Source organism: Mirounga leonina, unplaced genomic scaffold, assembly GCF_011800145.1.
Source record: "Mirounga leonina isolate KUSES-001 unplaced genomic scaffold, KU_Mleo_1.0 Mir_172, whole genome shotgun sequence".
Lineage (NCBI taxonomy): Eukaryota > Metazoa > Chordata > Mammalia > Carnivora > Phocidae > Mirounga > Mirounga leonina.
In genome coordinates this window covers 14,747,343-14,770,551 of record NW_023270442.1, presented here as the reverse complement: position 1 = coordinate 14,770,551, position 23,209 = coordinate 14,747,343, and the positions used below count along the sequence as shown (strand labels likewise).

At 47.5% G+C, this 23,209-nt stretch overlaps 1 protein-coding gene across 1 annotated transcript in view; it reads left to right on the top strand.

The window, feature by feature from the left end:
* The first annotated feature begins 9,351 nt into the window (after positions 1–9,351).
* Positions 9,352–23,209, top strand: part of RCAN1 (regulator of calcineurin 1) — a 95,737-nt gene continuing 81,879 nt past the window's right edge. The window contains exon 1 of the mRNA XM_035017653.1: positions 9,352–9,746. Within this exon, the coding sequence (XP_034873544.1) occupies positions 9,504–9,746 (243 nt within the window). The 5' untranslated portion in view covers positions 9,352–9,503. The remainder of the gene's footprint in view (positions 9,747–23,209) is intronic.

Genomic DNA, 23,209 nt, shown 5'->3' with positions numbered 1-23,209 from the left:
AGAAAGAAAGAAAGAAAGAAAGAAAGAAAGAAAGAAAGAAAGAAAGAGGAAAGAGAGAGAGAGGGAGGGAGGGAGGGAGGGAGGGAGAAAGGAATGCTCTGCTGCTTTGCCATGTGGGTTAACTCTGGTACCCATTCCCCCTGCAGTAGCCAGACTGGCAGGTGTCATGAGCATGCTCACGGCACCCTGAAGGGACAGCTGGAGCTCCAGGTGGCATGGAGTGACACAGCTCTTCACACCTTCTTTGCTTTCCAAATTTTGCTGTTACTGCAGGTCCCAAATTCCCATTAAGAGAAATTGCAAATCATGTTATCAAGTTTTTAACTAAACCCATCCTCATGAAAATGGACAAGTGCCTTACAGAGATGCCTGCTAGACAATGGTACGAAGAGATTTCCACGGAAGGAAGGAGAGAAAGGGACCAACTGCTAGCCAACTGAAGAAGTAGTTTAAGATAAATAAATAACCTGGCCCTTCGGGATCAAAGCGACATTTAACAGCGAATGAGGAAATAACCACTTTTTGCTGGAAACATGTACTACGGGGAGAAGATTCTGAAAACAGTAGTTTGGAAAGGTTTCTATCATTGGTGATTTTACTGCCAACAAACGACGTGTGACATCTATCAGAGCTCTCGTATCTCACACTTGAAAACTTGGAAACACAATTTCCTAACCTGTTAAAAAGCTTCCAAAGGATTCTGTGCATTTTAAAACCCATTTGTGAAACATATAAAAATGAATAACTTCCAATTAATTTGCCAGAACAACTCACTGACATCAAGGAACATGGAAATTTACTAACTGCATCACGTAATAATAATAATAAATAATAACAACCCCTGGCATGTTTGGCAGATGGGATTGAAAAATTAATATTCTGATTTAGTAAGCAGAGTACATAATACCTACCATGTGACTCACTATGATTTCCCAAAAGGATGAAGCACATTTAATCATATCACTCCCAATAAGACATCATTAATAAGTAACTGAGAGTTACAGAGGATTTTTGAGAAAACAGGGTATTTTTGATGGTTGATAAACACTTTGCCTTTTTGATCTTCCAAGCTAGAAAAGATGAGGGTAAAAACATGATAAACATTCAGGAGTGCCTGGCCGGCTCAGTCAGTGAGCATTCAACTATTGATTTTGGGGTTGTGAGTTCAAGCCCCACGCTGGACGTAGAGATTATTTTAAAAAAATAAATACTTAAATTTGTATTTATTTCTCTTTTCTTATACTTTTTTTCAAAGATTTTATTTATTTGAGAGAGAGAGTGAGTGAGAGAGTGAGCACAAGCGGGGGAGGGGCAGAGGCAGAGGGAGCAGCAGACTCCCTGGCTGAGCAGTGATCCCAAGGACGTGGGGCTCAATCCCAGGACCCTGGGATCATGACCTGAGCCGAAGGCAGACGCTTAACCGACTGAGCCACCCAGGTACCTTTTATACTTTTAATAAGTTTATTTCTAGGTATGTTTTATAATAAGCATCACATACATTATGAATAGAGTGAAAGAGACCTAATTTACAAATAAATGTTTTTAATTATGCATAATATAGGTTATTAATATGTTATTACATACATTATCTGCATATATTTCTATATTCATAGATGATGGATGAACATATATTAATATACCGTATTACATATATATTAGATACTATTGATTATAATTATTTTTTACTATATTATGCATACTATACATAAATATACTTGCTTACATCTATCAATGCATATGTATATATTATAATCATGTTCATATATTTATATAATGTATGCATGTATTATACTCATACCTACATTTGTAATCCTCCTACCTTTCCCTAGTGTATTCACTCTCCCACATTCCCGGAAGACTACTTCACATCTTCTTCTCTTGCCTTAAACTCTCCATGCCACACTCCTCATCCTCACCCTCAGGTAATGGTATCACTTCCTATTTCACTGAGAAGACCAGAGCAACCACAGGGAACTTTCACTTTGCCACCAGCACCAGTGCTGAGCTTGCTACCTGCTCTCCGTGGCAATAAACGGATTCCATTCTTCCCTCTGGACCCGCCTCTCCACACTGATACTAGGTGCCCTCCCTCCTATTGGCACAAAGATGGCTCCAGAAATCCCCCTTGCCCCACCCAGTCATCAAGCTTTCTTTGTCTACTGAGTCATCTCCGTTAGTACACAAACCTGGTATTTCTCCTCCCATCTGTAAATACAGACAAAGCCCTATTTCTTCCCATTCCTCTGTCCACCTCCATAGCACAGCCTCTTGAAAGAGTTGCTTAGACTCATTGAATTCAATTCTTCTTCCCCCAGTTGGGCACTTATCTCCCACCATTTCTCCAAAATTTCTCTTGCCAAGACCAGTAATGAAATCCAAAACTCAGTTCCCCATCCTCCTCAAAGCCAACCTTTTGGTGGCATTGGACATGGAAAACCCCTCTATCCTCCATGAAGCACTCTGTCTCTGGTTTCCAGGACACCGCACCTGCCTGGTGGCTCCCTGGCCTCTCAGCCCACCTTCCCAAGCACCACTGCTGACTAATGTCTGAGTTCATACCCCTCTCCTCACTCCAAATGGGATCCTGATGGCCTCATGCCTTTATATTCTATCTAGAGCTGCATCTCCCACAGCATGCCTCCAGCCTTCTCCCTGTAAACTCCAGATTCTTTACCCAACTGTCTCCTGAGCAGCTCCACTTGCAGCCCTAAGTGGTCTCTCGAGCCTAAAGTGCCCCAAAGTGAGCTCCTGATAATGTCCCCTCCTCAACCTGCTCCTCTCAGAGTCTTTATCTAGGTTAGAAGTGGCTCCTTCCCTAAAGCTATGCAGACCTAAGCCTCTGAGTCAGCCTTGACCCCTCTCTTTCTTTAAGTATGGTAGATACAATAATGGTCCCCCCAAAGATTTCAACCTGCTAAAATCCGGAACCTGTGAATATGCTATCTTACAGCCCCTGCTCCTTGTGCGTTTGTGAGCACGAGGTCGTCATTATTTCATACACCAGGCACTTCTGGGTATCACCGGCAAATGAGATGTGGTTCCTATGCTATAGGGTAAAATCAAAGAAGGAACTCATCACATCGGGACAGTCTAGTTCAGCACACACATGTGCCTTCCAAGGACAGGCTGTGAATAGACTGGGTATGAGGTGGGACTTGTCCTTATGTCTCATCCATCTTGCGGTCTGAAGAGAAGAGCTCATTAGCATAAGAGCTCATTGGTCCCTAGACCCTGTTGTTCGCAATCCCCTCGGGAACTTCCCAGCAGTAAAGCTGAAACTGTCACCCATTCGCAGAGGGCCGGGAGAGACCAAGGAAAGAGGCCAACCACTCAGGGCTGGTGGGTGTCAGGTTTAATAAGCAAGGGAACTTGCCTACGAGGCTCGTCTCGGGCAGCAGCGAGATGAATGGATCCCTGCACGGGCCCTAACACCAAATCTGAAAAGTGGAAAAAAAGGCCCTAACCGGGTTCAGTTACTGGTACCATACAGGTGTTCTCAACACCGCATTCCCATCTCCAGGTTGTGTCTCCCAGCCTCTGGGAGCAGGAAAGGCCAGTGGAGTGCACATTCCAAGGACAAGGAAGGTGGGGAGAAGCCTCCAAGTGCCCAGGTCCAGCTTACAGGTCAGCTGGCAGTCATGTCTTTTCAATGACCTTACCCAGCAAGTCCAGACCCTGCCCGGGTATTCATTCCCCCAGAAGCTGGCCAGAGGGGAAGATCCACTTACCTGTATTCTCACTGTTAAAGGACTTTAACATAAAAGAGAGAAGGGGGTTTCCAAGTGGGAGACACAGGACCAGGAATATAAGTATAATCTTCCATTCTGAGCCTCTCCTCTGTGCCAGGCAGAGGTCGGGCACTGTTTCTAGCCCTTCAACACTTCTTTTTTTTTTTTTTTTTTGCCCTTCAACACTTCTGACAGGAAGCTGCTTACATCACCTTTCTATACAGGAGGATTTGGAGAGTCAGAGAGGGCGAGTGACTCCCCCAAGGCCACGGAGATATAACGGACAGAACCGAAACTTAGACCACATGTCCCTGGCTTGTGAAGCCACACAGGAGATTGCATGATACTATGACAGGAGTCCTGATTTTAGCTCAATACAAAGGAAGATATTTTGAACAAGGAGAGCACACTGAAAATGCATGGCTGTGAATTTCCAGAGGTAGATACCTCTTTTCTTATGTACCCATCCTCGACCCCCAATGGCCTCAAGATGGCCCAAGTGACAACCGGCTTCTGGATAACCATTGAGGTACACTTTCTAGGACTTTCCTGAGGCCCGGCTACATGGCTGCCCTTGGCTACCATAAGGCACCCTACATTAATTTAACTTTTTTTTTCAAAGATTTTATTTATTTAGTTGACAGAGAGAGAGAGACAGCAAGAGAGGGAACACAAGCAGGGGGAGTGGGAGAGGGAGAAGCAGGCTTCCCACGGAGCAGGGAGCCTGATGCGGGGCTCTATCCTAGGACCCCAGGATCATGACCCGAGCCGAAGGCAGACGCTTCTCTCCTGTTTAAACTGGCTCCAGAGGCTTTGGTTACTTGCAACCAGAAGAATCCCAACTCACCTAAAAACCAGACAGGTGTCAGCTACCTTGAAAGACAACTTAAGATGATAGAGAAGCCAGTGAACTCTCTAAACTTGGAAAGGCAAAAGAACCAAATTCCAATATTTCTCTCAAAACCCAGTTTATAACTCAAGCTTTCTGGTTTAAGAAGCATCAGAAGACCATAGCAAATAACAGGGATTTTAAAAGTGGAATTTAATTTTTAAAAAGATTTTTATTTTATTATTTATTTGAGAGGGAGAGAGAGAGAGAGTGAGTGAGTGAGAGAGTAAGGTGAGAGAGAAGCAGACTCCCCGCTCAGCAGGGAGCCCAACGAGGGGCTCAATCCCATGACCTGAGCCGAAGGCAGACGCCTAACCCACTGAGCCACCCAGGTGCCCCTAAAAGTGGATTTTAAGAGTGAAACTTGATTAGGCTTGATCAGGGGGAAAAGTTCCTTTCCCTAAAAAAAGAAAAAAGAAAGCCAAAACAGCAACAACAACAACAACAACAACAAAACAGCATATATTTTTATTCGTTTTATGGAAGGTAACAAAATAGAAATTTTCAAATGACATATTTGAGGGGTTTACTCATTTGAGCAGCCTTTGGAACAGTTAATCCTTTGTAATGGCAAACACTCATAAAGTCAGCTATTTGCCTTTTATCTTAAATAAAATGTTTAAATGTCTATAATTTCTCGAGTGTGCAGAAATGCCGTTGGCTCATTTAATAAGCATTCAGCAAGTGCCTACTGCACGCAGCCCCCTTCAATTTCCACAACAAAATAGAAAGCAATCGAAAGTGTCATCCAATGAAACTTTCCCACCTGGCAAATGAATAGGCTGGCTTTTCTGGGCAGAGGCATGTTTGCATAACTGGGCTGCATTAAATGTAAGAGACAGATGCTAAGAACAAAAATAACCAAATGTGGCTTTCTGGGCACCTCGTCTCTCATATTCAGTAATTACAATGGCCGACGTTTAGGAAGGAGTTAGGGGAGGAAAATGAACGGGAAATGGTAGGATATATTAATTAAAATTTGTGTCCCTTCACTCATTAAAAAAAAAAAAAGAATCTCTGAGAGCAGCTCTTTACCGACGTTGGTTCCTTTCCCCTCGGGGTATCTGAACATCTGGATCAAATCTATTCCTGCAAGCCAAGGAAAAGGGAAGGCTCTCTACTAGGTGCCCAACCAGGAAGCAGGAGTCAGTCTTGGATTCCATCACCACAGTTGGAAAAAGAGGAACAGCTAACAGTTCCCAAAGGACACGTTAGGAATTTTTGTACCTGTTTGATGGTAGAACAGCTCTTAAAAGATTGCCCCCAAGTTTAATGGATTTCACCCTTAGCAAGGTCTGCAATCAAAGTTAAGCAGCATCTTGGGCTTGGTTTCCACCTATGCTGCTGACAGCAAGTTTTCTCTTTTTTTTCCCTCCTTGGGAAAGGCCACTGAACATTAGCGTTAGCGTCAGTGAGGGCATAAGACACAGGGGTCTGCCTTTCTTAAATTTATGAGGCATGACAAAGATGGCAGTTACTATAAAAGTTTATTTTCAAAGTGGAAGGAAGAATCGGACATTTTATGACTAAGTATTCTGCCGGCAATAGGGCAAGAACCCCAGGCATGCCCCTAGATGAGGAAGGGGTGATGTTAATCCTAATTATTGAGAGATTCCGTCATTTAGCTCTGATATTTTTTTAAAAAGATTTTATTTATTTATTTGACAGAGAGAGAGAGCACAAGCAGGGGGAGTGGCAGGCAGAGGGAGAAGCAGGTTCCCCGCAGAGCAAAGGAAGCCTGATGTGGGACTTGATCCCAGGACCCCAGGATCATGACCTCAGCCGAAGGCAGTCGCTTAACCACCTGAGCCACCCAGGCGCCCTGCTCTGATGTTTTGAGAGCTCTCTATCTCTCAAGCATCATGCCCAGCGCTGGTCCTGAGTACCTGAGAGTGAGCCCTTTCTTAGGATCATCACCCTGCCCCCCATTTTGAACCTCAAGCACCTCTTTCCTTTGCTCTCAAATTCCTACCTCTTGCATCCCTCCATTTCTTTTCTTCTCTTTTGTTTTTCCCCTCTCCTCTCCTTTTCCGCACTGTTTTTCTTTGGTTTCTTCCCATTGTTCTGTGTCCTAGCGTCCCAAGGGGCAGAGGCAGCTCAGGATGACAGCAAAGTTGGTGCTCTGCTTTGCCATTTGCTACCTCTTTGCTTGTGGGAGGGTCATTCAATCTCTGAGCCTCAGTTCTAAGAACTGGGATTGATAATACCTGTGTGGGGGGACTATGTGAGCTGGTTTATGTGTATACCCTTAAATTAAAAGCTACCCAAATGAAATTGGTATTATTATTGGGATCACACAGACAGCTAGGAAAAAATGTCACCGTCTTTACTTTGCTGCCTAGAGAGGGAGAGGAGAGAGATGGTGGTGGGAATCCAAAGTCACTGAAGGAATGTGTGACTGTGCATCTTAGTAATGACTAAGTCAATGACAAGTAACTCTGTCTTTACCACTTGCCTGAGGTTGAACTTGTGCCTTTCTCTTCTTAGCTCAGCAGCTGGCCAGCTGTGATGGCCTGCTCTGTGTGCATTTTAGGTTTCTTTTTCCTGGTGCGTTTCCCGCTCACATGCATTGTCCCCTGGCCCTCCCTGCTTGCTCTAAGCAGCTTAGGCTAAGCCTGGATTGAAAGAGCGTCCTGTCCTAAGGGTGATGACAACAGGGACCCAACCCAGCAACGGGTTGCCTGGGTGTTGTTTTTCCAAAACTGGTGCCTCATCCCCTTTGTTACCCTTTTCAGAATGTCTGGCCAAGTTTACAGAGAGTTTTTGACTCTGCAGTGTCACTCACTCTGCCACAATTCATCTAACCCCTTGTGGCCTTTAGCACATTCTCTGTTTTGTAAAGACTAGCTTCATTGAGATGTAATTTACATTCCATAAAATGCGCTCTTGAAAGTACAATCCAGTGACTTTTAGTGTATTTACCGAGTTGTGCAAACATCACCACATTCCAATTTTAGAACATTTTCTTTACCCCCCTCCAAAAAAAAAAAAAAAATACCCTTTAGCACTTACTGCATCTTCTCTCCTCTCCCAGTCCCTGACAACCACTAATCTACTTTCTGTCCCTGTGGATTTGCCTATCTTGGACATTTCATATAAATGGGATCATATAGTATGTGGTGTTTTGTGACTGGCTTCTATCACTTAGCTTGATGTTTTCAAGGTTCATGATGTGGTAGTGTGTATCGGAACATCATCCCTTTTTATGAATGAATAATATTCCATTGTATGGATGTACATCTGGCTTACCCATTCATCTGTTTGTGAATATTTGGGTTATTTCCACTTTGGGGCTATTTTTGTTTTATTTTGTTTTATTTATTTTTAGAGAGAGAAAGAGGAGAGAGAGCACCAGCAGGAGGGCAGGGGGTAGGGGCAAAGGGAGAGAGAGAGAGAAAGAATCTTAAGCAGGCTCCATACTCAGGACAGTGGGGCTATTTTTAATAACAATGCTATGAACATTTGAATATTGGTTTTGTGTGGACATATGTTTTCATTTCTCTTGGGTTCATACCTAGAGAGGAATTACTGAGTCCCGGGGTAACTCTATGTTTAACTTTTTGAGGAGCTGCCAGACTGTTTTTCCAAAGTGGTTGCACCATTTTACATTCCCACCAGCCATGATGGTTCCTACATTTTTTGATTTATCTCTGCATGCATATTACTGCTCCACTTGGATTTAAGCTCCTAGTGGCCACAAACCCCTGGGAGATTGTCACAATGGGAACCACAGCACACGGATATGTTCTGAATAAATCTCAGCTATTAGTTGGATATACTTTTTATTATATTCAGTTACAGTTCTTAGCTAAATTGGGTAAGCCCACTTTGGGAGAAAACACAGGTCTGATTTCACACCTTCCAAAGAACCCTACACAGAAACAGAGTTACCATGTATTGGGTCCTTACTGGACTCAACCATATACAACCTCATTTTTCAGATAAGGAAACTAAGATTCAGGTTACTCATCCAAATAATTAACAGCAAAGCTGAAATTCAGACCCAAGTTTTCACTGCATCACGTTGTCTTTCACGGAGAAGCAGTTCTATCTATTCCGCAGGGAGAGAGAGGCTTATTTGAGAACTTGTGCTTTCCCTCTATAAATTTCCCAAAGGTAGGGACCAGTGTTTTGCTCCTTTCGTTAACTCCACTTGCACATAGCGTAGCGGCAACTCAATTTACTTCTGATTATATAAATTTTGAACAATGATATAATGACTAATACGCTGAAATATAAAAGTAAGGTATTGTCGTCACGGTCTAGTTCAATCTTTATTGCGACTATATGTGATGATATACGGTAAGCCTCTACCCCCCCCCCCCCCCCCCCAAGGCCACGGAGCCTTAGCCAAAACTGGATCTCGCTTAAATCCCCCAAAGTTGGCCTTTGTGCCTCAAAGCGTCACCGCCTGGGAACCAGAGAAGCTCTGCCTCTGCAGCTATCATTCGGGCGCCCAAGACACTGACTGGTGCCATTCAGCTGACACCAGCTGTCGGAAAAGCGGAACTGGCTGAAGAGGCCTTTGCCCCTAACCAGCATGGCCACCCTGAGGCTTCGGACTGAGGGCGGCAGAATGGGGATCACGTGAGGAGAATTCCGTTCTTTTATTGGCTTTCTCTCCTGGAAGGGCGGGATACAATAACCCGTGGGGGCCGGCCTTAAAGGGCCCGCCGCTAAGTCCGCCCGAGCTCCGCCCCCCGGGGCTGGGCGGGGCCGGCGCGCGGAGGCCGCGTACGGGGGAGCCGCGGTGACCGCCGCCGGCTGCGACGGGAGCCGGAGCGGGTTAACCGCCGAGTCGGCGGGCGGGAGAGCGCGAAGAGCGCGCGCTCGAGGCCGGCTCAGCCGACGGGGGCGCACGGGGGCGCGCGGGCTCCGGCGCGGGGATGGAGGACGCGGTGGCCGGGCCGCGGCTCCGGGCGGCGGCCGAGGCGGCCGAGTCGCGGGCGCAGCCCGGGGTGACGCTGAGGCCCTTCGCGCCGTTCTCGGGGGCGTCCGAGGCCGACGAGGGCGGCGGCGACTGGAGCTTCATCGACTGCGAGATGGAGGAGGTGGACCTGCAGGACCTGCCCAGCGCCACCATCGCCTGCCACCTGGACCCGCGCGTGTTCGTGGACGGCCTGTGCCGGGTGAGGACCGGGCCGGGCGGGCCGTCGGGCGGCGGGCGGCGGGCGGACACTTGTTGCCCGGAGGAGGCGGCGCGGGTCGCGGCGCCCAGGTCCCGGCCGGCCCGCGGCAGCCTCTCCAGCCCGGGCCGCCGGCGGGGCCGGGAGGCGACCCTCAGCGACGCGGCGACGCCCCCGGCCGCCCTGCCGCGGCCCCCTCCTGGCCCGGCGGGGGCGGGGGCGCGCTCCCGGAGGGTCCCGGGTCCCTGAGCACCTGCCGGGCCGCGCGCGCACCCGGCGCCTCGCCTTCGACGGTGGCTGGTCACCGCCTCCCAGGGACGCTCCGGCCCCCGGGTGTCTACTCGGGTGGGAATAGTAGGGGTGGGGGAAATGAAGTAAGGGACAGTCAAGGGATGAATTCGCACCCGGAGTGGCCGGGAGCTCACACTGCCGCCCCTGGGGCATGTACGTCGCTCTGCACTTCTCCTTTGGGGAAGGGGCTCCCCTCATTCATAGGGAGCAGGAAACAGACGTGGAGCGGCGACGTGACTCACTGTTCATAAATAGGACAACGTCTCTGCATTCTCAATCTGCACTGTTGGAAGAAAAGCCAATGTTTGGGTGAGGATCTGTGGTTGCTCATTATCCTGTGGCTGGCCAGTTTTGGTCGAATGGTGTTGGGGGGAAGGGACCCATTCTCTAGGCCTCAGGATAGTCAGGAATCTTGCTCCCTGAAGGGGTGACATGCCACCATCCGGACACTCAGTACATGAGGAGCTGATTTTTTTTTTTTTTTTAAATCTACCCAGTTTAGAAACTTAGGAGGCTGAGGGGGCAGGTATGAGTAATTAATGGTGGTGGCGGGGAGGAGGAGTTTATTTCAAATCTGCAATTAGTGTGCAGAATAAAATTTGGACAACGTAGGCATTGCAGAACAAAGCCTGTCTTTGGGAGACAGGCCTCTTGAGGAGAGCAGCTGATGCTTTCCATGCCTGGCTCTGGGTCTGCATATACTGTCAAGGAACTTGTAGTTGAAGGTTGCTGCCAAGAGGAACACCACTGTGGAACACAGAATGGTGTGCTCGCGTCCCATTTATTTGTATTTTACGTGCGCATCCACTTTCAGAAAGGATTTACAATGGCTGTGTGCTTAGGTGAGCTGTGCATGCTTTCTAAAGCAACGATTGTTATAAAGGCAGGGTCTCCCTCATCGTATTCTAAAACCTTTTCTCTTCCTGAGGCCACGGTCTAGCCAGTGCATCGAGTCTCTTTCCTAGGGGTCTGAGGCGATCTTTCTAATGGAGCAGGGTCAGGTCGTGTAAGGCTGTGCTTATTTACTTGGGTGTCTAGCAATTCAGTTTTACAGTCTTCCCAGTAAGTACTGGGGACATTCCTGAAATTGCTTTGTGTGTGATTTTGTCCACTTTGCGCGCTGTTCATTTTAACAAATGTTTGAGACTCTGCCTGGGCCAGGCACTATTCTAGGCTCTGAGGGGATGGCGGTGAGTGGCATCACAACCCTGCCTGCGGGGCTGACCTTTCTGTTGGGGCAACAGACTGTCAACAAATATTAAATATGTCAGGAGGTGATCTTGCTATAGGAAAAAGTAAGACGGAGAAGATAGGGGAAGGAGGGAGTGGGGGTCTGGGAGGGGAGGGAGATTGCTGTTTCTGTTTTATATTAGATGATCAGTGAAGAGCTTACTGACAAAGTGATATTTTGAGCAGAGACCAAGGGCTTAGCATTCAGTCCTTTATTTATTCTTTTGCTGTGTGTGGAATGCTTCTTATGTCCCAGGCACTGGCTTAGGCCCATGGGGTAGAGCGGTGAACATGATGAGCTTTCTGCTTATGCTCTAGTGGTTAAGGAGGGGTCTGATAACTGAGAAAAATAAGTGAACAAGTACAGTGGAGAAAGTAACATAGGATGATATGCTAGAGAGTGAGCAAGGAGAGGACAGGGGCTAAGTCCTACCAGTCCTAAGGGGGACACGGTGGTGGTTCGAGTTAGTAAAGAACAGGTGAATCGGGGCAGGACTGAGGGAGTCAGCCAGGGGTGTTGGTTCGAGGGGAGGAGGCGGTACTGCTGGAGTCCTAGGCTGGCGGGCTGGAGCTGCAGAAGTGAAGGGGTGGGATTAGGGTGCAGGGAGTGGCAGGGAGGGGACACCCCCCACTTGCCCTGGCTTTCTGGTCTCCTTGGCGGAACCCAGCTGGCAGCCAGGAGGCCAGGGAGCCCAAGCAGTGCAGTCCATAGGTGGGGTCAGCCTTCCAGAGCCCAGAGAAAAGGTAGAGAGGGCAGCGCATGGCCCTGGGGTCAGTGCAAGCAAAGAGGACATGCAGAGAGGTGTCAGCGTGGGACCACTGTAGAGTGAGTGGCCCCAGAAGATCTCTCGGCACAGCTTGGACTTGGCTGGCAGGAGAAAGCTCCTTGTGTAGATTTTGTGTGGCCAGCGTCCAGGCAGAGGGAACAGGAGGGAACAGCAAAGCCAGAAGTTCTCGGCTAGTGGCGAACTGACTGAGGGCGTGAAGGGCGCCTCATGGCCATGGCCGAGTGAGAGATGGTAGGGGGTGGCTAAGGTTGGACACAGCCGGGGAATGGTACCATGGGGGGCCTTGGCGGCCCTCGGAGGGGTTGGGATGTTATTCTAACAGCAGAGCAGAGTGGAGAATTGTCTCTCGGGGAAGGAGGGTGGGTGGTCGAGAGAGGAGGCAAGGAGACCCCTTAGGCAGCTCTCGCCTCTCGTTGTCTAGGGGAGCTATGAGGGTGTTTGGATTTGGGTGGGCGTGTTGGAGTTGGAGCCTGTCTTCTCCACCCGGAGGGTCCAGAGCTTCAGAAGGGGGCGGGGAGCTTTGTGCAACATTTCTTGCACAACCCTAAGCTCCCATAAGATGTCAAACAATCAGTGAAGACACAACATTCACTGGGCTAAGGGAGTCACAGACCCCGAAGGCAAAGAGCTCTGCTATGAGGGGCAGTGAGAGCAGAAATCACTGGGGGGCGGGGGTAGGGGGGCCTTTGGTGAGCCTTCCAGTAAAAAGAATTTCTCCTTCCGCTGAAACCATCCCTCTAGGTGGGAAGGTATGGCTTCCGGCAGCCTTATTATTTTCAAGGCGGTTCTCCCTCAAGGCCGGCCTGATCCCACCTTTGGGTGGTGTAATGAAAATGTCCTGCTTCGGGTCTGTGTCGTCTGACCCCTGAGTGGGCGGACCGCTCACTGTGTTGCTGATGGAGGTCCCTGTGCTGGGGGCTGGCCGTCCCCCGTCCTGAACCAGTCCCTTGGAGGGTCACTGGATGAGTGATTAGCCTGGTAGGGCCGCTAGAACGACATGCCACAGCCTGGGTGGCTTATAAACAACAGACGTTTATTTCTCACCATTCTGGAGGCCAGCGTGGTGGGGTGATGGTCCTCTTCTGGGCTGCAGATTTCTCAATCCATCCTGCTGCGGTGGAAGGGAGGAGGGGGCTAGGGCCGGGGGTGGGGGGCTTTTTCATCAGGGCACTGGTCCCATCCAGAGGGCTCCACCCTCGTGACCTGAACACCCCTAAAGGCCCCACCTCCTCATACCATTACCTTCAGGGGTTAGGATGTCAACGTGTGAATTTGGGGGGGAATATAAACATCCAGACCACGGCAGACGATGTGAAGGACAAAGACTGTGCCAAACTTCTTTTCCCATGTTCCTATTATTCTCTGACCATAGTCCTGATAGAAAGAAATTGATCTGAACCACCAATTCATTTGGGAATTTATGTCAGAAGTCTTTTTCTAACCATAACAGTTAGGTGTGATAGGTAAAGTTTGTCAGCCAGGTCATCGTCAGTGCTGTAAATAATTTACAATAAATGTGTTTGTTAAATGCTTGTCTAAAAAACAACTGAAACTGTATCATCATTAATTTCAAGTAGTATTACTAGAGAGATTCACGCCATTACAAATGAGTGACAACTTTTATTAAAAGAGGATCATTTTCGGGGCATCTGGGCAGCTCAGTAGGTTAAGTGTTTGACTCTTGATTTCAGTTCAGACCGTGATCTCAGGGTCCTGAGATCAAGCCCCATGCCGGGCTCTGCGCTGGGCGTGGAACCTGCTTAAGATTCTCTCCCTCTCCCTCTGCTCCTCCCCACCCTTCTCTCTCTCCCTCTCTAAAAAAAAAAAAGAAAAAGATTATTCTCTCTTGTACAAATATTAGCTTAGCATATCCCATTACTGTTCTGTTTTTACGAACCTTTTTTTTTTTCCTGAGAAAGCAAAACAGTGCTTTGAACCAGTAATTGCATGCACTTTGGCTCATTGGCGGTGGTCCGTTGGTTCCCTAGAATAAGCCCATTTATTCAGTCCTCATCAAGCTCACCAGAAACTTAGGAGTTCTCCAATAATATTCTGTGAGTTTCCAGACAGCGAGCATAGTTCCATAGGGTAATAGAAACAAACACCACTTTTCCTGTTGTCTGAAACATGAATGCATATTTGACTGATAGAGCTTTGCCCGAAGGCTAAGTCAGAAAATATTAATCATCAGAACATTTACTCTTCTCTAGTGAATAAACTCACTTTCCCTAAGACAAATGTCCACTTAAGATTTGTGATACTGACATGCTTTTCTTTTAGTAGCAGGAAATATTCTGAGAGTCATAAAAGGAGTTTGAGTGGTGGCTTTGAATTCTTTGTATCAGGGAGGACCCCAAGTCCGATTGCACCTTAGCTGCACATGAGAGTCCCTGGGGAGATTTAAAAATCGTCCAGGCTCCAGGCCACCCTGACTAGCTGCAGTCTCAGGGGCTGGTAACCGCCTGGAAAGAGTTGCCTAAAAATCTCCCCCAGGCGATTCTAATTGCGAGTCAAGGATGAGGACCATTGTTTTACCTGGAAGGGGTTTTGCCTGACCAGAGGCCTTGTTGTGCCGTGAAAATATCATTGAATAATTGGTCATTGGGTTCCATTTTGAGCCAGATCTGTGCCTTGATTTCCTCCGAGTCTAAAATAGAGTCAGGCTCTTGGTCTGGCGCCTCCCTCCGCTGAGTGGTGTTTGACCTTGTAGCTGGAAAGCTGGATGATTGGCTGTCGGCCCTGGAGCCCTCGCCTTTGGGAGGTGACATATGAGATAAGAGCCTGTACTTTAACATGGGGTTGCCTCCCGGCGCCTTCCTGCACATCCCCTCCCGCATCCCCTCCCGCATCCCCTCTCGCTGCTGCTCAGTCTCCAGCCAAATGGCAGATCCTGGGCTGGTCCTCCCCAAACTCCTGCTTTGGTAGACAAGACACCATCCAGCAGTAATTGATGACTGAGGTGTTTTTGAGGTCCAGGGTAGCAGGGCTGGTATGCATCGTTTCTGCTCATAAGATTGTAGGTACTTGGCGGTGTTTCTGTCTGTCCCTGTTCCAAGTCAGTCTGTGGCTGCGTGTTGGAAGATGGGACATTCCAGCAGATCCGTAGCAGGCAGGGTCTACGGCGGTATAAACTCCAGGCGCTTTCAGGCCTTTTTACCTTTCGCCCTAGTGTCATGGGCATGTGGTTTCTCCAACTGAAACTATGCCTAAAGTTGCCCCTGAAGCCCCCTGAAGAGTAGAGAGGCGGTAAACCGATGTAGTATGGTTTGATTTACTTGGAAGAGTCCAGAATGTCGTATGTTAAAAAAAAAAACCCAAAACCTATGTGTTATATACGTGCAAACTTTATTCGAGAATTTATCCACTATTTCCCTAATTTTAGAATTTCTGACGCTTACATAAGTCATGATTCTTCATATCCGTGAGCTCCCTTTGATCCCTCCCCAGCACTCCCTGCGAGAGCAAGTGTGTGGTTCCCTTTCAGCTCCAGCCACCGCCACCACGCATCACTCACAGCATTTTCCTCAGCAGCAGAAGCTTCAAATGTCATTGCCCGTAGCTGCAGGCTTTCCGAGCCCCAAGACATTACATCAGAGAACAAAAAACAAATCGGCTTTGTGATAGAACAAAATAGCTAAAGCAGAGGCTGTTAGGTTCCGATTCCTGTGTTGATATTTCAGGCTGTAGTCTTCCTCTCTTTCCTTTTAAAAAATGTAATCAGATGGTCGAGTCCGCACTTTGCGTCTCTGTCACTTGAGGGGGGCCGGGGGGGCCCGTTGGCCCTGGTCTGTGACTGCAGGACTCCAGCAGTGGGGGGGTGGTGGCAGAGAGAGACCCCCTCGGCATGCATGTTCTACACCCCATTGTCAGGACACACGCCAAGGGTGGTGGGGGAATGCCAGTCCTTTGAAATACAATTCAGTGGTGAGAGAGAATTTTTTTCTTTTGTAAATACTAATCACCACCCAAAATGTGGGGATGCATAAAAAGAGCTCTTCTGCCCTCATGGGGCAAAACAGATAGGCTTTTAAAACATAACATTAGGAAAATATTAATTACCTTGACTCAAAGTTTGATGTTGGGGGAAGGGTTGGCTTCGTGTATGGATGTCAATCATTGTCGAAACCCTTTGCTGTATTTGATTTAGTTGGCACAGAATGTTTTAATTTTTATTTTTAACCTCAGTAGATTTATTTATTTATTTAAAAAGATTTTTATTTATTTATTTGACAGAGAAGGAGATAGTGAGAGCAGGAACACAAGCAGGGGGAGTGGGAGAGGGAGAAGCAGGCTTTCCGCCAAGCGGGGAGCCCGATGCGGGGCTCGATCCCAGGACCCCGGGACCATGACCTGAGCCGAAGGCAGTCGCTTAACCGACTGAGCCACCCAGGCGCCCCTAACCTCAGGAGATTTAATTGGGGTTGATGTGCTCCCATTCTTCGTCCAAGTGTGTCCATGAAGAGGCAGTGAGTAAGATCTTAAGCATACCTGTCCCACGCATGTATACACTGTGAGGCTGAGGAAGCTATTTGACCCCCTGTGCCTTAGTTTCCCTGCCTGTCAAGTGTGGGGGTGATAATAGAGCATACATATTATGATGTACATAAAGTGCTTCTCACGGACTGGGACAGAGTAAATGTACGAAATACGTTAGTGTACTAGTTATCTACTACTGTGCCCCAAACTAACTCAAAACTTAGTAGTTTAAAACAGGAAATGTTATGATCTCCCAGCATCTGAGGATCAGGAATGCAGGGCTGGCTGAGCCTCGAGGCCTCCCTTGTTTCCCTGCCACGGGGACCTCTCTGTAGGGCAGTTCCTGACCTGGCTGCTGGCTTCCCTCAGAGCGAGTGAGGAAGGACAAGTGAGGGGCATGGGATTCACTGTCTTTTTGTACCCCGATCTCAGAGGGAGATCCCGCCCCGTGGGCTCCATTCACGAGAAGTGAGGGGCGGGGGGGAGTGAGGGGCGGGGGGTGTACAGCAGGACAGGACCCCGGGAGGTGGTCCCCGGGGCCATCTCAGGCTGCCGGCCGCAGGGGCTATTCATGAGTCCACTTTTTTCTTTATAAATGTTTCTTTATAAACGTTTTTGACTTCCTGGGGCAGCTAACATTCAGAACTGTTCATTAAGGTATTTTCTAATCTGATTTTTTTTAGCTTCAGCCCTAGAAAAGTTTTATTCCCCACAGTTTTAGACCCCACCACTGAACCTACAATTCCTCATTGACAGGATTCGAGCGAGGTTATTAAGTTTCTAAAGGAGCAAAAGCTGTTACAGCCACTATGTTTGTGAAAGAGGAGCTTGGGAAACTAGATCCATGTACTTTGGGAAAAGCCTGTATTTTTCCTTTTGGTACTAATTTCAGCAGGTGCAGGATGAAACTCCCAGGTGAGGTCCTGATCAACGCCACAGAACGAGTATTTGAGGTTGGCCTGAATTGAGATTTAAGAGACGAAAATGTTGCTTAATTCAGAGAGCCAAGTCTGGATTCTTTTTTCACTCAACGTAACAGTAGCTTGTTTTCCTTCCCCCCTTGATATTTCTTGTTCAACCTTCTGCTTTATTTTAAAGATAATAAAGTAGTTCCTGCCCATTAATGTGAAGGCCTTATGTGTAATCTTCTCTTTTCATCTTCCTATGAGGACTCTATGCAATAGGTACTCTTACCGTCCCATTCCATAGATGTGGAAACGGAGGCCAGCAGAGGCCAAGCAGCCTGTCCCGGGCCACAGGGCCAGGAAGTGCCGGCCCTGGGATTCAGACCTCATTTTAGCCAACTCCAGAGCCTGTCTAGTAACCATCTTGCAGTGTGCAGTAATGCACATGAATTTTTCATATCTTCCACATCTTATTGAAACCCCAGGGCAGTTCTGTGAAGAAAGTATTTTTATCCACAGGAAACTGAGGTTCAGAAGAGTTACAGCTCTATTCTTCTTTCAGCCATTTATTTATACTTAGCGGATGTAGCTGAGTGCTTGCGGTACATCAGTGACAGCCCTGGCCATATTTTGTGCTCTAGCAGAAGGCAGGGCCAGGGCGCTGGAGCCGGGTAGACCTGGATTGGAATCCTGGCTCCATCGCTTCACTCACTCACTCATTCACTCACTCATTCGTTCATTTGTTCATTCATTCATCCAACCAGTATTTACTGGGTGCCTTCTCTGAGCACTGTGCTGGCTGCAGGACCAGCCACGGGATCCCAGGTGAGTCTGTCACCCTCCCCAGGCCCGGCCTTCCCAGCTGCAGAAGGAAGACAGTGACCCCTACCCCACAGTCACCGTGAAGTCAGCACAAGGGGGCGCGTGGTGAGTGACAGACACCATCCCTCCCTTCATGGGGCTCACAAGCTAGCAGCAAAGACACAAAATTACATTTTTAAAGTTGTGTGTGTTATGGTACATATAACCAAGGAGCTTGGGAGATCCATAAAAAACCATGAGTCCTTGGTCTGGTTGCTCAGCCCGATCTCCGTTGCTTCATCTCTAAAGTGAGCAGGTTGAGTTGGATCATCCCTGTGAGGTCATTTCTGGCTCTCACAACCATGGGCTCTGCACCGTTCCATCAGCGGAACGCAGCCCGTTTGCCCCTTGCTCCTGGACACCCCCACATGTTAAATCAGACTTTTCCAAGTAGGAAGTTGCTCCAGAAGAGAATTTCTCTAGTGTGAATCCACTTCTCTTCCACCCGACTTTCCAGCCTTCCACCTATAGGGGAGACAGAACTTGACCTCTGCTCATCCTTGGTTTTCAGCTGCAGCTCCCTAACAAAAAGATTAACAAGAGAAAAACAGTTATTAAAGTGTGCAGTGCGCATCACAAGGGAGAAACCTCAGGGAGATGTAACTCAGCTTATAAGTCCTCTTGAACAAAGAACAACACTTCTGTAGAGGGACAATAGGGCAGAGAAAAGCCATCTTTGGCTTCCAAGGGCAACGAAGTGCAGGAAGGTAAATGTGTGGGAGGAAGGTAGTGGAGGAAGATTGTTTGCAGGTTCCTCTGGTGCCTTCTCTGGGCTGATAGGAGTCTAGGGTCCTCTCCAGTAAAAGGAGAATTTATATCTTGCCTTTAGGCAGAAAAAGGGGGAGAAGATAGTTTTGTTTTTTGTTTTTTGTTTTTTTTCTGCCTGTGCTCTTAATTGCCTTCAGCTCAAAATAACTTTTATATCAAGGAGGGGTATTTTGGGGTGGCATATTCTGGTTCCTTCACACCCATACTCCTGCCTCCTGTCCTGCACTGGTCAGCAGGTGGCCTGGTCTGCTAGTTTGTAGCTGAAGAGAAAGTATATTTCAGCCCCTTGGAAATTTCTGTAGAACCAACCTGAAAAGAAACCGTGTCAAGAGAGCATTTTACTGACCCCAGCACCGATTCTGTCCCGTTAGCATTTGAGGCTTTGCCGAAGATAGCCTCCCAAAGCCAGAACACTCATATGAAATGTGTTTTTAAAAAGTCTCTTGTTTACTGGGGACTTTTCCAAATCCCCTGATGACTATTACTTATTGATAAGGTGACAGTATATCCCATTTGCATGTCCGATCTATGCCTGTCATCCCAGGAAAGTTATTAGTAGTACCCCCTTTGACCCTTAAGTTTGGATGATAAATTATATAATCAGTAATTTATATAATTAATGATTAGCCCCCAATTTATTTGGCACCATTAGTGCCAGATATTTTTGTGTACATCATTTAATCCTTCTTACAACCTTCTAAGATAAATACCATATTTGCCTATTTTATAGAAGAAGAAGGCTTCTTCCCCCTTTGCAAAACTACTCATCACATAGAATCCATTGTAACTGGGCCTCTGTGGGCACAGAACCAGGGCACGAAGGGCCCTGGGGCGCACACCTTGCATTTCTCCAAGGAGGAATCAAGGCTCAGCGAGGGGATGATGTGTCCTCAGGGGTGCTCCCTGAATATTGGCTAGCACTAGAACAAGTCTCCCTGCCCCCTGGTTTTTATGCTGCTCATTTAATTCTCTGCGAAATAATGTCCTCCACACTCCCACTCCCGCCCCACCTAGAAGAACCCAGAGCGTGCAAATAATGAGGAGGACAGCTAGAGTCAAGTCAGCCAGGACAGGCAAAACTGTCCCCGTGCCTCTGTTAGGGGACTGCACAGAGAGGCAGAGTGAGCTTGGCCCCAGAGCCGATCCAAAATACCAGCACTGGCCACCAGGGGGCAGTAACCTCGCGTGTGTTGTGTGGTGGAGCCGGACTCTGACTCAGACTTTAATTCAGGCATCCACAGAAAGTGCGGTTTCATCAGGAAGAAGTCACGGCTGTGCTGCCAAAGAAGCTATTTGAAGATAAGTTTGTAGTTGAAACTTTCAAGTGGAAAGACACCTCCTCCGCTTCCCATGGAAGACCAAGGTTGTGGGAGAGCCACCTCCGGAGGAGCCCCTTCCTTGCTGCTGGGCGACACCGCCGCCTTTGGAATAGGAAACACTCCGTCCTGTGTTCACCTACAGCAACGGTCTTCCTCCTCCAGCCACGCCTGGCCCCCGTTTGTGACTTCCTCTGTCCCATGCTCCGCTTTGCAGTGTGTTGGGACTGTGACTCCAATTATCAGCATAAAGAAATACAAAGGGAACTCACTCAGATAAAACAAACACTATTTCAGAGATAGTGGGAGTTTTCTGAGCTGGTTACTACACAGACTATTTTTTTATTGTATTGTATTGTATTGTATTGTATTGTATTTTTTTGAGAGAGAGAGAGCAGGAGAGAGAATCTTAAGCAGGCTCCACGCCCAGCACGGAGCCGGACGCGGGGCTCGATCTCATAACCCAGAGATCATGACCTGAGTTTAAATCAAGAGTTGGACACTTAACTGACTGGGCCCCCCAGGTGCCCTACATAGACTACTTGTAAAAGGTAAAGCAGATAGGTCCCCAGACCTGCGTGGTGGGAAGTGTTCTCTCACATTGGAGAGCCTGTCTTGGGATGAGTCCAGAATTACCCACTGCTCAGGCCATGTGGTGACAGTGTTCTGGGCTGGAGTGGGGACTCTTGGGAACTCGGGCAGATCTTGGCTGTGCCTGCACACCGACCTTTGTGTCCTAAGCTGCAGATCTTGGACAGTGATGGAGACCACCTCAGGTCTGGGTCAGTACTCTGTAAACTCTTTTGCAGCCCCTAAAAACAGACCACCTGTCAGAAAAATCTGCTAGGTTATCTACAGTTGAATGGTCTGGAAGACAGTTGCAGATGTCTGGCAACATCAGGGTTGGTTTGTATCTGTATGTCTCTTTCTAGCAGAGCTGAATCTAAGATGTAGCCTTCCAGCTCAACCACCTGTTTATCCCAACACAATATTTGCAGAACATTTTCATTTTTAAAATAAATTCTGAATCTGTGTATTTCTTTGAAGTGGTCAATAAATTTGCAGGACTAACACTTTGACCCTAATTTGCTCTGTTTTGTCAAATATTTATTCTTGATGTATATTGGCAAAAACTGTTACTCAACAAGATGCGTTGTAACCTCCACATTTTGAGTATTTCAGTTCCGTAAAGCAAGCTGGGGAAAATGACCTGGTTCTCAGCATGGTGAGTCGGCCCTAGCCTGTGGCGTGAGCGAGGTGGGGTGGCAGGTAGGGAGGTTGTATGCTGGGGGATGACTCCCTGCCCTTGCTGGAGAGGGTTTTTGTGCAGAGGACAGAATGGAGCATCCCGTGCTGGAATGAGGCCATACAGCGGGCCACCCCCTAGGCTGTGGCTGAGATTCTGAACTTCCTCTTCAACCTGTGAACAGAGGATGAGGTGGTGCATTCACTTTTCCTGGATGCTGTGAGGATTAAACCCAGCAAGGCAGTGTCTGGGGTGGCATCTGATGGCAGGAGATACTCCAAAATATGTGTGTAGTCTTTATTCAGGACCCCGTTTTAACAGCAATGAATGTATCATTAGATGATGTTGTATATTGGGTTGCCATTTAGTTTTTGTTTGTTCATTTATTACCTTTTCCTCCTTCCTTTTCTCTGTTGGATAGCATGGGGGCCACCTTGGCAGGATCACCTACTTGCAGGTTCCCCTGCTGCTTATCATTCATCTTACTTGTATGGCTCATCCCCGTAAGTGCCCACCCTCTTTTATGGACAGATACATACGGTGCTTTGGTGCCGTACATGGTAAAAAGTGGTACGATGGTGAGGTTAGGAGGGTGAGCCCCAAAGCCAAGTCAGCCTGAATTCAAATCCCAGCTCTATTGGCAACTGCCGTGTGACCTTGGGCAAGTAACTTTTCTGTGCTTTGGTCTCTTTGTTTTTAAACTGGGTAATCGAAGTACCCACCTCACGGGGTTGTGAACATAGGGAACAAGGGCAGGCCACCCCAAAGTGTGCCACTTTGGCATGTGGGTTATTTTAAACAGAAGTTATTTAAGAGCCAGCCTGTGCAGGAAGGACACTCCTACCCTCCTCTGTCCCCCTGAAAGCAGGAAATAAGCCTCCCTGCAGAAGGTACCCTCCCTGTACCAGGAGGTGAAGAGTCAGCCTTATCACCAGAAATGAATTCAGGGCCAAGAAAGCTATATAAATAACCCTGTTGCTTTTTACTAGCTTCCTACCCCAGCCCAAATTCTGATTAGAACTCCGTACTAATTGAAGCCCCCAAACTTAAGTCTTCTTTGTCCCGTCAATTCCTTATGGATTTATTGTCTCTTTGTCTAAAAAGTATAAAAACTGTCTTTTTCCTTGGTCATTTCTTTGGTCAGTTTCATTATCGGGCCTCCGTGCACACATAATAAAACTTAATGGTTTTTAAAATTTTTTCTCCCGTTAATCTATCTCACGTCAGCTTAATTTTTAGCCCTGCTGGAAGACCTTAAAAGGTAGAGAAAGAATTTTTCCTTCCCTAAATAAGGATGAGAGAAGAGCATATAAATTGTTAACCTTAAAAATAAAACTGTCAGTATTATATGTCAACTGTACTTCAATTTAAAAAATAAACAGTAGTCTCTAGGTAACTAAAAATAAATAAAGCAAAATAAAGCTATTAGTTATTTTACCAGCAAAAATGGGTTTATACAGGAATAACAGAATTACAATCCCAGACCAGCTATGGCAAAACTACAGGCAAGTCTGATGAACAAAGCAGAGGAATCCTCTTTTATAGAAGAAAGGGGGAGTTTGGGAGGGCCGTGTAAACAAAAAAA